At 46.3% G+C, this 15,053-nt stretch overlaps 13 protein-coding genes across 13 annotated transcripts, besides 21 other annotated features; 12 read left to right on the forward strand and 1 right to left on the reverse strand. All coding sequences in view use genetic code 2, as the record gives it.

Moving 5' to 3' along the window:
* Positions 1-1,197, forward strand: part of an rRNA (l-rRNA) that runs on past the window's edge.
* Positions 1,198-1,274, forward strand: a tRNA (tRNA-Leu).
* ND1 (NADH dehydrogenase subunit 1) lies at positions 1,275-2,249 on the forward strand. Its single transcript has one exon. The coding sequence runs from the start codon at positions 1,275-1,277 to the stop codon at positions 2,247-2,249; it is 975 nt and encodes a 324-aa protein (YP_138240.1).
* Positions 2,250-2,255: 6 nt separating this feature from the next.
* Positions 2,256-2,328, forward strand: a tRNA (tRNA-Ile).
* Positions 2,327-2,397, reverse strand: a tRNA (tRNA-Gln).
* Positions 2,398-2,467, forward strand: a tRNA (tRNA-Met).
* Positions 2,468-3,514, forward strand: ND2 (NADH dehydrogenase subunit 2). Its single transcript has one exon. The coding sequence runs from the start codon at positions 2,468-2,470 to the stop codon at positions 3,512-3,514; it is 1,047 nt and encodes a 348-aa protein (YP_138241.1).
* Positions 3,513-3,585, forward strand: a tRNA (tRNA-Trp).
* A 1-nt stretch (position 3,586) lies between these two features.
* Positions 3,587-3,657, reverse strand: a tRNA (tRNA-Ala).
* Positions 3,658-3,659: 2 nt separating this feature from the next.
* Positions 3,660-3,732, reverse strand: a tRNA (tRNA-Asn).
* A 35-nt stretch (positions 3,733-3,767) lies between these two features.
* Positions 3,768-3,834, reverse strand: a tRNA (tRNA-Cys).
* Positions 3,835-3,906, reverse strand: a tRNA (tRNA-Tyr).
* Position 3,907: 1 nt separating this feature from the next.
* COX1 (cytochrome c oxidase subunit I) lies at positions 3,908-5,458 on the forward strand. Its single transcript has one exon. The coding sequence runs from the start codon at positions 3,908-3,910 to the stop codon at positions 5,456-5,458; it is 1,551 nt and encodes a 516-aa protein (YP_138242.1).
* Position 5,459: 1 nt separating this feature from the next.
* Positions 5,460-5,529, reverse strand: a tRNA (tRNA-Ser).
* Positions 5,530-5,533: 4 nt separating this feature from the next.
* Positions 5,534-5,604, forward strand: a tRNA (tRNA-Asp).
* A 14-nt stretch (positions 5,605-5,618) lies between these two features.
* COX2 (cytochrome c oxidase subunit II) lies at positions 5,619-6,309 on the forward strand. Its single transcript has one exon. A coding segment is annotated over exon 1 (691 nt).
* Positions 6,310-6,385, forward strand: a tRNA (tRNA-Lys).
* Position 6,386: 1 nt separating this feature from the next.
* On the forward strand, positions 6,387-6,551 carry ATP8 (ATP synthase F0 subunit 8). Its single transcript has one exon. It carries the CDS (start codon positions 6,387-6,389, stop codon positions 6,549-6,551), a length of 165 nt encoding a protein of 54 aa, YP_138244.1.
* ATP6 (ATP synthase F0 subunit 6) lies at positions 6,552-7,235 on the forward strand. The gene has a single exon. The coding sequence runs from the start codon at positions 6,552-6,554 to the stop codon at positions 7,233-7,235; it is 684 nt and encodes a 227-aa protein (YP_138245.1).
* Positions 7,235-8,020, forward strand: COX3 (cytochrome c oxidase subunit III). Its single transcript has one exon. It carries the CDS (start codon positions 7,235-7,237, stop codon positions 8,018-8,020), a length of 786 nt encoding a protein of 261 aa, YP_138246.1.
* Positions 8,020-8,091, forward strand: a tRNA (tRNA-Gly).
* ND3 (NADH dehydrogenase subunit 3) lies at positions 8,092-8,442 on the forward strand. Its single transcript has one exon. The coding sequence runs from the start codon at positions 8,092-8,094 to the stop codon at positions 8,440-8,442; it is 351 nt and encodes a 116-aa protein (YP_138247.1).
* Positions 8,441-8,510, forward strand: a tRNA (tRNA-Arg).
* ND4L (NADH dehydrogenase subunit 4L) lies at positions 8,511-8,807 on the forward strand. The gene has a single exon. The coding sequence runs from the start codon at positions 8,511-8,513 to the stop codon at positions 8,805-8,807; it is 297 nt and encodes a 98-aa protein (YP_138248.1).
* ND4 (NADH dehydrogenase subunit 4) lies at positions 8,808-10,190 on the forward strand. The gene has a single exon. It carries the CDS (start codon positions 8,808-8,810, stop codon positions 10,188-10,190), a length of 1,383 nt encoding a protein of 460 aa, YP_138249.1.
* Positions 10,190-10,257, forward strand: a tRNA (tRNA-His).
* Positions 10,258-10,325, forward strand: a tRNA (tRNA-Ser).
* Positions 10,326-10,328: 3 nt separating this feature from the next.
* Positions 10,329-10,401, forward strand: a tRNA (tRNA-Leu).
* Positions 10,402-12,232, forward strand: ND5 (NADH dehydrogenase subunit 5). The gene has a single exon. A coding segment is annotated over exon 1 (1,831 nt).
* On the reverse strand, positions 12,233-12,754 carry ND6 (NADH dehydrogenase subunit 6). Its single transcript has one exon. The coding sequence runs from the start codon at positions 12,752-12,754 to the stop codon at positions 12,233-12,235; it is 522 nt and encodes a 173-aa protein (YP_138251.1).
* Positions 12,755-12,821, reverse strand: a tRNA (tRNA-Glu).
* Positions 12,822-12,827: 6 nt separating this feature from the next.
* On the forward strand, positions 12,828-13,968 carry CYTB (cytochrome b). The gene has a single exon. A coding segment is annotated over exon 1 (1,141 nt).
* Positions 13,969-14,040, forward strand: a tRNA (tRNA-Thr).
* Positions 14,041-14,109, reverse strand: a tRNA (tRNA-Pro).
* Positions 14,110-15,053: the final 944 nt, after the last annotated feature.

Here is a 15,053-nt window from a genome sequence, read left to right on the forward strand (position 1 = left end):
ACAGCCCCTTTAACCAAGGATACAACCTTAACAGGAGGATAAGGATCATATTATACAAAATTAGCCGTTTTAGTGGGCCTAAAAGCAGCCACCTAGATAGAAAGCGTTAAAGCTCAAACGGAACGAAGTTTATTATACTGATAATACATCCCACTCCCCTACGTTTATTAGGCCCCCCCATGCCCACATGGGAGAGACTATGCTAAAATGAGTAACAAGAAGACGACCTTCTCCCAGGCACAAGTGTAAACTAGATCGGACCAACCACTGGTAATTAACGGACCCAATCAAAGAGGGAAATGTGGCCGGCGAAGAAGAACAAGAAGAACCCACAGCGAATCTGCGACCGTTAGCCCCACACTGGAGTGCTACCCTAAGGGAAAGACTAAAAGAAAGGGAAGGAACTCGGCAAACACAAGCCTCGCCTGTTTACCAAAAACATCGCCTCCTGCAAACATCTAGGTATAGGAGGTCCAGCCTGCCCAGTGACTATGGGTTCTAACGGCCGCGGTATTTTGACCGTGCAAAGGTAGCGCAATCACTTGTCTTTTAAATGAAGACCCGTATGAATGGCTAAACGAGGGCTTAACTGTCTCCCCTTTCGAGTCAGTGAAATTGATCTATCCGTGCAGAAGCGGGTATACATCTACAAGACGAGAAGACCCTTTGGAGCTTAAGGTACAAACCCAATCGCGTTAAACGACTCACCAAAAGCATAAACTTAGCGAATCATGGGATTTTACCTTCGGTTGGGGCGACCACGGAGGAAAGAATAGCCTCCGAGCAGACCGGGATTACTGTCCTAAAGTCAAGAGGGACACCTCTAAACCACAGAACATCTGACTAAATATGATCCGGCCACATGAGCCGATCAACGGACCAAGTTACCCTAGGGATAACAGCGCAATCCTCTCCCAGAGTCCATATCGACGAGAGGGTTTACGACCTCGATGTTGGATCAGGACATCCTAATGGTGCAGCCGCTATTAAGGGTTCGTTTGTTCAACGATTAAAGTCCTACGTGATCTGAGTTCAGACCGGAGCAATCCAGGTCAGTTTCTATCTGTAATGCTACTTCTCCTAGTACGAAAGGACCGGAGAAGAGGGGCCTATACCTAAGGCACGCCCCACCCCTAATTGATGAAGGCAACTAAATCAAACAAAGGGCGAGCCAAAATATGGGCCAAGATAAGGACATACTGGGTGGCAGAGCATGGTAAATTGCAAAAGGCCTAAGCCCTTTCAGCCAGAGGTTCAAATCCTCTCCTTAGTTCATGATGAGCACCCTAATAACCCACCTTATTAACCCACTAGCCTACATCGTCCCTGTCCTGCTAGCAGTGGCTTTCTTAACGCTAATCGAACGAAAGGTTCTAGGATACATACAACTACGAAAAGGCCCGAACGTTGTAGGACCATACGGACTATTGCAACCTATTGCCGATGGGGTAAAACTATTCATTAAGGAACCAATCCGCCCGTCAACCTCATCCCCGTTCCTCTTCTTAGCAGCCCCCATACTAGCATTAACACTCGCCATAACCCTCTGGGCGCCAATACCAATACCTTATCCCGTGGCTGACCTGAACCTAGGAGTCCTATTCATTCTGGCACTATCCAGCCTCGCAGTATACTCGATTCTAGGATCCGGGTGAGCATCAAACTCAAAGTACGCACTGATTGGGGCCCTGCGAGCCGTAGCCCAAACAATCTCGTATGAAGTCAGCCTAGGACTAATCCTGCTTTCAGTGATCATCTTCTCCGGCGGGTACACGCTACAAATATTTAATACCACCCAAGAAAGCATCTGACTACTCGTGCCCGCCTGGCCCCTAGCCGCCATGTGGTACATCTCTACTCTGGCCGAGACAAACCGGGCACCATTCGACCTAACAGAAGGAGAATCAGAGCTAGTATCCGGCTTTAACGTAGAGTATGCAGGGGGACCATTCGCCTTGTTTTTCCTAGCTGAATACGCTAACATCCTACTAATGAACACACTCTCGGCCATTCTATTCATAGGAGCATCCCACATCCCGACCATCCCGGAACTAACCGCTGTCAACCTAATAACTAAGGCCGCGCTGCTTTCTATTGTTTTCCTATGAGTGCGGGCCTCGTACCCGCGGTTTCGATACGACCAACTAATACACCTGGTGTGAAAAAATTTTCTCCCCCTAACCCTAGCCCTGGTCCTATGACATATTGCCCTGCCCATCGCATTTGCAGGCCTCCCCCCGCAAATCTAGAGACTAAGGAACTGTGCCTGAATACCCAAGGACCACTTTGATAGAGTGGCTAATGGGGGTGTAAATCCCCCCAGTTCCTAGAAAGAAGGGGATCGAACCCATCCTCAGGAGATCAAAACTCCTGGTGCTTCCTCTACACCACTTTCTAAGATAGGGTCAGCTAATTAAGCTGTCGGGCCCATACCCCGAACATGACGGTTAAAATCCCTCCTCTACCAATGAACCCCTACGTACTCACCATTCTTTTGTCCAGCCTCGGACTGGGAACTACCCTAACTTTTGCCAGCTCCCACTGGCTGCTTGCTTGAATAGGACTGGAAATTAACACCCTAGCGATTTTGCCCCTCATGGCCCAGCACCACCACCCACGAGGGGTAGAGGCAACCACCAAATACTTCCTGACCCAAGCTACTGCAGCAGCCATAATCCTGTTTGCAAGCACGACAAATGCCTGACTCGTCGGAGAGTGAGACATTAACAACTTATCACACCCTCTTGCCGCTACAATGGTCATTGCTGCCCTAGCACTTAAAATTGGGCTAGCGCCAGTCCACTTCTGAATGCCAGAAGTACTACAGGGCCTGGACCTATTTACGGGACTAATTCTTTCAAACTGACAGAAACTTGCACCGTTTGCACTAATCATACAAGTGGCCCAGCCTAACCCCACACTCCTACGAACATTACTGGGTACGTCACCTACGTGCGTTGGCGGCTGAAGCGGACTTAACCAAACCCAACTCCGAAAAATTCTAGCCTACTCTTCAATCGCACACATAGGATGAATAATTATTGTAATCCAATACGCCCCACAACTTACCCTAATTGCACTAGGAACATATATTATCATGAGTTCCGCAGCATTTTTATCACTAAAAATAGCACTAGCTACTAAAATAAGCCCACTCGCAATGATGTGGTCAAAAAGCCCGGTTCTAGTAGCAACGACTGCTTTGGTCCTACTCTCCCTGGGAGGCTTACCTCCCCTGACTGGATTTATACCAAAATGGTTAATTCTACAAGAATTGACTAAACAAGACCTGCCTCTCACGGCAACGGTGATAGCTCTGGCTGCCCTACTGAGTCTCTACTTTTATCTGCGTCTATGCTACGCAATGACCCTGACAGTTTTCCCCAGTACAGTCAACTCAATCGCCCCCTGGCGGGCCCAATCAACCCAATTAACCCCTCCCCTGGCCCTCTCCACAACCATTGCGCTAGGACTACTCCCTCTGACCCCAGCAGTCCTACTGATGGCTACATAGGGACTTAGGATAATAATATAGACCAAGAGCCTTCAAAGCTCTAAGCAGGAGTGAAAACCTCCTAGCCCATGATAAGACTTGCGGGACTCTATCCCACATCTTCTGTAATGCACAATCAGACACTTTAATTAAGCTAAAGCCTTTTCTAGATGAGAAGGCCTCGATCCTACAAACTCTTAGTTAACAGCTAAGCGCCCAAGCCAGCGAGCATTCATCTACTTCTTCCCGCCGTTAGCCGGGTGAGGCGGGAAGAAAGCCCCGGCAGAGGTTAGTCTGCGTCTTTAGATTTGCAATCTAATGTGCTCTTCACCACGGAGCTATGACAGGAAGAGGACTCAAACCTCTGTCTTCGGGGCTACAACCCACCGCCTATAACACTCGGCCATCCTACCTGTGGCAATCACACGCTGATTCTTCTCTACCAACCACAAAGACATTGGCACCCTTTATCTTGTATTTGGTGCCTGAGCCGGAATAGTAGGAACTGCCCTAAGCCTTCTAATCCGAGCCGAACTGAGCCAACCCGGATCACTTCTCGGCGACGATCAAATTTATAATGTAATCGTTACCGCCCACGCCTTTGTTATAATCTTCTTTATAGTAATACCCATCTTAATTGGGGGATTTGGAAACTGACTTGTACCGCTAATGATTGGAGCCCCTGATATGGCATTTCCCCGGATAAACAACATAAGCTTCTGACTTCTGCCCCCCTCATTCCTTCTGCTGGTGGCCTCTTCCGGGGTTGAAGCCGGGGCCGGAACGGGGTGAACAGTATATCCCCCACTTGCGGGTAATCTTGCCCATGCCGGAGCCTCTGTAGATTTAACTATTTTTTCCCTACACTTGGCAGGTGTTTCGTCAATTCTCGGAGCAATCAACTTTATTACCACAACAATTAACATGAAACCTCCAGCCATCTCCCAATATCAGACACCCCTATTCGTATGGGCCGTACTTGTAACAGCTGTCCTTCTTCTTCTATCCCTGCCAGTCCTGGCCGCAGGAATTACTATACTTCTGACAGACCGAAACCTAAACACAACATTCTTTGACCCCGCGGGGGGAGGAGACCCAATCCTCTACCAACACCTATTTTGATTCTTTGGCCACCCAGAGGTTTACATCCTTATCTTACCAGGATTTGGTATTATTTCCCACGTCGTGGCCTACTATGCAGGGAAAAAAGAACCGTTTGGCTATATGGGTATAGTATGAGCCATAATGGCCATCGGCCTTCTAGGCTTTATTGTATGAGCCCACCACATGTTCACGGTTGGAATGGACGTAGACACTCGTGCTTACTTCACATCCGCGACCATAATTATTGCAATTCCAACAGGTGTAAAAGTATTTAGCTGATTAGCCACTCTTCACGGAGGGTCAATTAAATGAGAAACACCAATACTGTGGGCTCTTGGGTTTATCTTTTTGTTTACGGTGGGAGGACTGACTGGAATTGTATTAGCCAACTCATCACTAGATATTGTGCTGCACGACACATACTACGTAGTTGCACACTTCCACTACGTCCTCTCGATGGGTGCCGTATTCGCCATCATAGCAGCATTCGTTCACTGGTTTCCATTATTTTCAGGATACACCCTCCACAGCACATGGACAAAAATTCATTTTGGGGTAATATTTATTGGCGTTAACCTAACATTCTTTCCCCAACATTTCCTAGGCCTAGCCGGAATGCCTCGACGATACTCTGATTACCCAGACGCCTATGCCCTATGAAACACAGTCTCCTCCATTGGGTCTCTTATCTCACTTGTGGCAGTAATCATGTTCCTCTTCATCCTGTGAGAAGCTTTCGCCGCTAAACGAGAAGTAATATCTGTGGAATTAACCGCAACAAACGTAGAATGACTGCATGGATGCCCTCCTCCCTACCACACGTTTGAAGAACCCGCATTCGTTCAAGTCCAGTCAAATTAACCGAGGAAAGGAGGAATTGAACCCCCATGTGCTGGTTTCAAGCCAGCCGCATAACCACTCTGCCACTTCCTTCTAAAGACATTAGTAAAACGTAAATTACATCACTTGTCAAGGTGAAATCGTAGGTTAAACCCCTGCATGTCTTAAGCTACACAGCTTAATGGCACATCCCACACAACTAGGATTCCAAGACGCGGCATCACCCGTTATAGAAGAACTTCTTCATTTTCACGACCACGCCTTAATAATTGTATTTTTAATTAGCACTTTGGTACTATATATTATTGTTGCAATAGTGTCAACCAAACTCACCAACAAATATATCCTAGACTCTCAAGAAATTGAGATCGTATGAACTGTCCTACCAGCCGTTATCCTAATTTTAATTGCTCTCCCCTCCCTCCGCATCCTGTACCTCATAGATGAAATCAATGACCCGCATCTAACGATTAAAGCCATGGGTCACCAATGATACTGAAGCTACGAATACACAGACTACGAGGACTTGGGCTTTGACTCCTACATAATCCCAACCCAAGACTTAAACCCTGGGCAATTTCGGCTCCTTGAAGCAGACCATCGAATGGTGGTCCCAATAGAATCCCCAATCCGCGTACTAGTCTCCGCCGAAGATGTATTACATTCTTGAGCTGTCCCATCGCTGGGTGTAAAAATGGACGCAGTTCCGGGACGACTTAATCAAACCGCCTTTATTGCCTCCCGCCCCGGAGTGTTTTATGGACAATGTTCCGAAATTTGCGGAGCCAATCACAGCTTTATACCTATTGTAGTAGAAGCCGTCCCACTAGAACATTTCGAAAACTGATCATCACTAATACTAGAAGACGCCTCACTAGGAAGCTAAATATTGGACAAAGCGTTGGCCTTTTAAGCCAAGATTGGTGCCTCCCTCACCACCTTTAGTGAAATGCCACAACTAAACCCCGCACCCTGATTTGCTATCTTAGTATTTTCATGAATAATTTTCCTTACAATTGCCCCAACCGGAATAGTTAATCATGTATTCACCAATGAACCAACCCCAGTGAGTGCCGAGAAGCACAAAAACGAATCCTGAGACTGACCATGATAAATGATAGTAAGCTTATTCGATCAATTTGTAAGCCCCACCCATTTGGGAATACCCCTTATCGTCATTGCAATTACACTGCCCTGGGTACTTTACCCTACCCCATCATCACGATGGATTAACAACCGACTAATTACAATTCAAGGATGATTGATCAATCGATTCACCAGCCAACTAATGCTACCCCTAAACGTAGGAGGACACAAGTGAGCCCTCTTGCTAACCTCATTAATAGTATTTTTGATTACCATCAACATACTAGGCCTCCTCCCATATACTTTCACCCCTACCACCCAACTATCCTTAAACATGGGATTTGCTGTACCCCTATGGCTTGCAACGGTAATTATTGGCATACGAAACCAACCAACGGTTGCCCTAGGACATCTACTACCCGAAGGCACACCAATCCCCCTGATCCCCGTACTAATCATCATCGAAACAATTAGCCTATTCATCCGCCCACTAGCCCTAGGCGTGCGACTCACGGCAAACTTAACTGCGGGCCACCTGCTCATTCAACTGATCGCCACTGCCGTATTTGTTTTGCTACCAATGATACCGACGGTGGCCATTCTCACCGCCACTGTTTTATTTCTCCTGACGCTACTAGAAGTGGCAGTGGCAATAATTCAAGCCTATGTATTTGTCCTTCTACTAAGCTTATATCTACAAGAAAACGTTTAATGGCCCACCAAGCACATGCATATCATATGGTTGATCCACGCCCATGACCACTAACCGGCGCAATCGCTGCTCTCCTCCTGACATCCGGATTAGCAATCTGGTTCATTTTCCACTCAACTACCCTAATAACCCTAGGATTAATTCTTACCCTCCTGACAATATATCAGTGGTGACGTGATATTATCCGAGAAGGAACATTTCAAGGCCACCACACACCCCCTGTACAAAAAGGCCTACGCTACGGAATAATTCTGTTTATCACATCCGAAGTGTTCTTCTTCCTGGGCTTCTTCTGAGCCTTCTACCACTCTAGCCTCGCACCCACTCCTGAGCTAGGAGGATGTTGACCACCAACGGGAATCACAACCCTGGATCCATTCGAGGTGCCACTTCTTAACACAGCCGTTCTACTAGCGTCCGGAGTTACAGTAACGTGGGCACACCACAGCCTAATAGAAGGAGAACGTAAACAGGCCATTCAATCTTTAGCCCTTACAATTCTACTTGGGCTCTACTTCACTGCCCTACAGGCCATAGAATACTATGAAGCGCCCTTCACAATCGCGGACGGAGTCTATGGTTCAACCTTCTTTGTAGCCACAGGATTCCATGGGCTTCACGTCATTATCGGATCGACCTTCTTAGCCGTGTGCCTCCTACGCCAAATTCAATACCACTTTACATCTGAACACCACTTCGGCTTCGAAGCTGCCGCATGATACTGACACTTCGTCGACGTAGTATGACTATTCCTCTACGTATTCATCTACTGATGAGGCTCATAATCCTTCTAGTATTAGAGTTAGTACAAGTGACTTCCAATCATTTAGTCTTGGTTAAACCCCAAGGAAAGATAATGAATCTAATTATCACCATTCTACTTATTACCATAGCTCTTTCTTCAACTTTAGCAGTCGTATCCTTCTGACTACCCCAGATAAGCCGGGACGCAGAGAAACTCTCACCATACGAGTGTGGTTTTGACCCCCTTGGGTCAGCTCGACTGCCCTTTTCCCTACGATTTTTTTTAGTAGCCATCCTGTTTCTTCTATTTGACCTAGAAATTGCACTCCTCCTCCCCCTGCCCTGGGGAGACCAACTCCACAACCCCACCGGAACATTTTTTTGAGCAACAACAGTTCTAATTTTACTCACACTAGGATTAATTTATGAGTGAGCCCAAGGAGGCCTGGAGTGAGCGGAATAGGGGGTTAGTCCAATACAAGACCTCTGATTTCGGCTCAGAAGACCGTGGTTTGATTCCACGACCCCCTTATGACTCCAGTACACTTCAGCTTCAGTTCAGCATTCGTATTAGGGCTAATAGGACTAGCATTTCACCGAACCCACCTATTGTCTGCCCTATTATGCCTTGAGGGTATAATGCTATCATTATTTATTGCACTGGCCCTATGGGCCTTACAGTTCGAATCAACAGGATTTTCCGCCGCACCAATACTCCTGCTAGCGTTTTCCGCTTGTGAGGCTAGTGCAGGACTCGCACTTCTAGTTGCCACGGCTCGAACTCATGGAACCGACCGCCTCCAAAACCTTAATCTCCTACAATGCTAAATGCTAAAAGTATTAATTCCTACAATTATACTATTCCCAACAATCTGGCTTTCGTCACCTAAGTGATTGTGAACAGCAACAACTGCACACAGCCTGTTAATCGCCCTTGTTAGCCTGGCCTGATTAAAGTGAACATCTGAGACCGGGTGAGCAGCCTCTAATATATACCTAGCCACAGACCCACTATCCACCCCCCTCCTAGTACTAACATGCTGGCTTCTTCCACTAATAATTTTAGCCAGCCAAAACCATATTACCCCAGAACCCATTAGCCGTCAGCGTCTTAACATCACCCTGCTTGCCTCATTACAAACCTTCCTGATCATAGCATTTGGTGCAACAGAAATAATCATATTTTACATTATATTTGAAGCCACACTGATTCCGACCCTAATTATTATTACACGATGGGGAAATCAAACAGAACGCCTCAATGCAGGCACCTACTTCTTATTTTATACCTTAGCAGGGTCTTTGCCACTCCTAGTGGCTCTCCTACTACTACAACAGTCAACAGGGACTCTATCAATGCTAATTCTACAGTACTCACAACCCCTCACACTCCAATCCTGAGGCCATAAAATCTGATGAGCTGGGTGCCTAATCGCCTTCCTTGTAAAAATACCACTCTACGGCGTGCACCTCTGACTACCAAAAGCCCATGTAGAGGCCCCAGTGGCGGGATCCATGGTCCTGGCTGCAGTACTTCTAAAACTGGGTGGATACGGGATGATACGGATAATAGTCATGCTAGACCCGCTATCCAAAGAATTAGCCTACCCATTCATTATTCTGGCTTTATGGGGCATTATTATAACAGGATCTATTTGCCTACGACAAACGGATCTGAAATCACTAATCGCCTACTCATCCGTTAGTCACATAGGCCTAGTAGCCGGAGGAATTCTGGTCCAAACCCCATGAGGATTCACGGGAGCAATCATCCTAATGATTGCCCACGGACTAGTGTCCTCCGCATTATTCTGCCTAGCCAACACAGCCTATGAGCGAACCCATAGCCGAACCATAATTCTTGCTCGAGGCCTCCAAATAATCTTCCCATTAACAGCCGTGTGATGATTTGTCGCTAACCTGGCCAACCTAGCACTCCCACCACTCCCAAACTTAATAGGAGAACTAATAATTATTACAACCATGTTTAACTGATCCCCATGGACCATCACCCTGACCGGGACAGGGACCTTAATTACAGCAGGCTATTCACTATACCTATTCCTGATATCTCAACGGGGCCCAGCACCGAGCCACATTATGGGACTATCCCCATTTCATACCCGAGAACACCTGCTGATAGTCATACACCTCGTCCCAGTCCTTCTCTTAATTACGAAGCCGGAACTTATGTGAGGCTGATGTCACTAGGTAGTAAGTTTAGCCAAAATATTAGATTGTGGTTCTAAAGATGAGGGTTAAAACCCCTTTACTCACCGAGGAAGGCCCGAGGCAATAAGTACTGCTAATCCTTAAACCCCACGGCTAAACTCCGTGGCTTCCTCGCGAGCTTCTGAAGGATAACAGTTCATCCGTTGGTCTTAGGAACCAAAAACTCTTGGTGCAAATCCAAGCAGAAGCTATGTACCCAACAACCATAATTTTATCCTCATCTCTCATTCTAGTAATTACAATCCTCATCTACCCCCTACTAACCACCCTCAACCCCAACACCCAAGACCCAAAATGGGCAGCCACACATGTCAAAACGGCTGTAAGCAGTGCATTCCTAGTTAGTCTACTACCACTAACAATTTTTTTAGACCAGGGAGTCGAAAGCATTGTGACAAACTGACATTGAATAAACACGGCCACATTTGACATCAACGTTAGCTTCAAGTTCGACCATTACTCACTCATTTTTACCCCCATCGCACTATACGTCACCTGATCCATCCTAGAGTTCGCCCTATGATATATACACTCCGATCTTACTATAAACCGATTCTTTAAATACTTACTCCTGTTCTTAGTTGCCATGATTATCCTAGTCACAGCCAATAACATATTTCAACTTTTTATTGGCTGAGAAGGAGTTGGAATCATGTCATTTTTACTAATTGGGTGATGATACGGACGAGCAGATGCTAATACGGCAGCTCTGCAGGCCGTCTTGTACAACCGGGTAGGCGACATCGGATTAATCATAAGCATGGCCTGACTAGCAATGAACCTAAACTCATGAGAAATTCAACAAATCTTCTTCCTGTCAAAGGACTTCGACATAACGCTTCCCCTAGTTGGACTTATCCTTGCGGCCACTGGGAAATCGGCCCAATTTGGCCTCCACCCCTGACTTCCCTCCGCCATGGAGGGCCCTACACCAGTCTCTGCCCTACTTCACTCCAGCACTATAGTTGTTGCTGGCATTTTCCTATTGATCCGACTTCACCCCTTAATAGAGAATAATGAACTAGCACTAACTATCTGTCTATGCCTAGGAGCACTAACCACGCTATTCACAGCCACTTGTGCCTTAACCCAAAATGATATCAAGAAAATTGTAGCTTTCTCCACATCCAGTCAACTAGGGCTCATAATAGTCACAATTGGACTCAACCAGCCCCAACTAGCCTTCCTTCACATTTGCACGCACGCCTTCTTCAAAGCTATACTATTCCTGTGTTCAGGCTCAATTATTCATAGCCTAAATGACGAACAAGACATCCGGAAAATAGGGGGCCTTCACAACCTAATACCCCTAACCTCATCCTGCCTCACCATTGGCAGCCTAGCCCTCACAGGGACCCCCTTCCTAGCGGGCTTTTTCTCAAAAGATGCTATCATTGAAGCCCTCAACACCTCACACCTAAACGCCTGGGCCCTGATTATTACACTAGTCGCCACGTCCTTCACCGCAGTCTACAGCTTCCGGGTAGTGTTCTTTGTTACCATAGGATCCCCCCGATTCCTACCCGCGTCCCCCATTAATGAGAACAACCCACAGGTAATTAACCCCATCAAACGCCTTGCCTGGGGAAGTATCATTGCGGGCTTCATTATCACATTAAATTTTTTACCATCAAAAACCCAAGTTATAACCATGGCCATACCCCTAAAAATGGCCGCCCTTGCAGTAACAATTACACGCCTACAATTCCACTCCACCACTTCTCAAACATGCTCGGATACTTCCCCGCAACAATTTGGACTCCTGGCCCTAGAACTAACTGCTCTAACAAATAAACAGTTTAAAGCTCACCGACTCGCCCCAAAACTCAATTTGCTGCTAGGACAAACAATCGCCACCCAACTCGTAGACCAGACATGGTTTGAAGCCACAGGGCCCAAAGGCCTCGCATCCGCCCAAGTAAAGATGGCTAAAAGCATCAGTGATACTCAGCGAGGAATAATCAAAACCTACCTCACAATTTTTTCCTGACCACAACACTTGCAGTCCTCTAAGCCTCTATTTAAACTGCACGCAAGGCGCCCCGACTCAGTCCACGAGTCAACTCTAGCACCACAAATAGAGTTAGTAGTAACACCCATGCACAAATAACCAACATTCCCCCCCCAGAAGAGTACATTACGGCCACACCACTAGTGTCGCCACGTAGCATGGAGAACTCCTTCATGGTGTCAATTACTAACCAAGAACCCTCATACCAATTTTCCCAGAATATCCCCACGACCACACCGACACCCAGCAAGTAAAATCAGACGTAACCAATCACAGAACGATTCCCCCAAGCTTCTGGAAAGGGCTCAGCGGCCAAAGCGCCCGAATATGCAAAAACCACTAGCATCCCCCCGAAATAAATTAGAAAGAGAACCAATGACAAAAAGGACCCCCCATGCCCCATAAGAACCCCACACCCAACCCCGGGCGCAACCACCAAACCAAGAGCAGCGAAATATGGCGCAGGGTTAGAAGCCACAGCAACCAAACCAACAACCAAAGCCATCAACAGTAAAGACACAAGATAAGTCATAATTCCCACTCGGATTTTAACCGAGACCAGTGACTTGAAGAACCACCGTTGTTATTCAACTATGAGAACCATAATGGCAAGCCTACGAAAAACACATCCCCTAATGAAAATTGGTAATGACGCAGTGGTTGACTTACCAACCCCATCCAACATCTCAGTCTGATGAAACTTTGGGTCCCTCCTAGGACTTTGCCTAGTTACCCAAATCTTGACAGGGCTGTTTCTGGCAATACACTACACCTCGGACATCTCAACCGCCTTTTCTTCCGTGGCCCACATCTGCCGAGACGTAAGTTACGGATGGCTTATCCGCAATATTCACGCCAACGGAGCATCATTCTTCTTTATCTGCATTTATATACATATTGCCCGAGGACTATATTATGGATCCTACCTCTACAAAGAAACCTGAAACATTGGAGTCGTCCTACTTCTCCTAGTAATAATGACAGCCTTCGTCGGATACGTACTCCCATGGGGACAAATGTCCTTCTGAGGTGCAACCGTAATCACTAACCTTCTATCAGCGGTACCTTACGTAGGGAACGAACTAGTACAATGAATTTGAGGGGGGTTCTCAGTAGACAATGCAACGCTAACACGATTTTTTGCCTTCCACTTCCTTCTCCCCTTTGTAGTTGCCGCAGCAACCATTATTCACCTTCTATTTCTTCATGAAACAGGCTCTAACAACCCAGCAGGGATTAACTCAGATGCGGACAAAATCTCCTTCCACCCATACTTTTCCTACAAGGACCTGCTAGGCTTTGCAGCTATGCTATTAGCCCTCACATCCTTAGCGCTGTTCTCACCAAACCTGCTGGGCGACCCAGAAAATTTCACTCCCGCAAACCCCTTAGTCACCCCTCCTCATATTAAACCAGAATGATATTTCCTGTTCGCCTACGCCATCCTACGATCTATCCCAAACAAGCTAGGTGGCGTTCTTGCACTGCTATTCTCTATCCTAGTACTAATGGTCGTGCCAATCCTCCACACCTCCAAGCAACGAGGCCTAACATTCCGCCCAATTACCCAATTCCTATTCTGGACCCTGGTTGCCGACATAATTATCCTGACATGAATTGGAGGGATACCTGTAGAACACCCATTTATTATCATCGGGCAAATTGCATCCGCCCTATATTTTGCCCTATTCCTTGTTTTTATCCCAATAGCGGGATGGTTAGAGAACAAGGCACTAGAATGAGCTTGCCCTAGTAGCTTAGCCTAAAAGCGCCGGTCTTGTAATCCGGAGATCGGAGGTTAAACTCCTCCCTGGAGCCCAGAAAGGGAGATTTTAACTCCCACCCCTGGCTCCCAAAGCCAGAATTCTAAAGTTAAACTATTTTCTGACCACCCGCTGCCCCACAGCCCCCCGTATGGTGTAGTACATAATATGCATAATATTGCACTAATGTGCTAGTACATCTATGTATAATCACCTATTTAATATATTAACCATAAAGCAGGGACTAAATATTAAGGTGTACATAAACCATAATTCTAGGACTCAGGATTAAAATCAACTAACCAGGGACGGTGGACAATCCCATATCATTCCATTCGAAATTCTCCCTTGCAGAAATCAGCTGTAATCCCATCGGAAGCAGATTAATGCAGTAAGAGACCACCAACTGGATCGTACAAAGGCACACTATTAATGATAGGTCAAGGACAATCAATGTGAGGGTTGCACAAAGTGAACTATTACTGGCATCTGGTTCCTATTTCAGGAACATAATTGTAGAATCCCACCCTCTAATAACCTATACTGGCATTTGATTAATGGTGTAGTACATAAATCTCGTTACCCCCCTAAGCCAAGCGTTCTTTTAAATGCATAGGGTTCTCTCTTTTGGTTTCCTTTCATCTTACATCTCAGAGTGCAAGCCCAAACGGGACCTCAAGGTAGTCCATTTCTACCTGATTTCAGGTAATACAGGTTAATTATTAGAAGCCATAACTCAAGAATTACATGATATTAACTCAAGTGCATAAGGTGTTTATTACCTGACCTTCTATTACAGTTATGCCCCCTTGGCTTTTGCGCGACAAACCCCCTTACCCCCTACGCCCAGCGAATCCTGTTATCCCTGTCAAACCCCAAAAGCAGGGAGGACCCGAAGAACGTTTTAAGTCAGTGAGTTGTAGTAAGGGTTGACCATGCCCACCACGTATTATATATATAACATATATGAATTTATTTCCCGCGTTGCAAGTCTTGATCAGCTCAAAACTCACGAGTAAAAATTTCAGGAACTAAGCGAAATACTAAAAATTCTCAGGTTTGAATGAC

This window comes from Myxocyprinus asiaticus, mitochondrion, assembly GCF_019703515.2.
Source record: "Myxocyprinus asiaticus mitochondrion, complete genome".
In the NCBI taxonomy this organism is placed as follows: Eukaryota; Metazoa; Chordata; class Actinopteri; order Cypriniformes; family Catostomidae; genus Myxocyprinus; species Myxocyprinus asiaticus.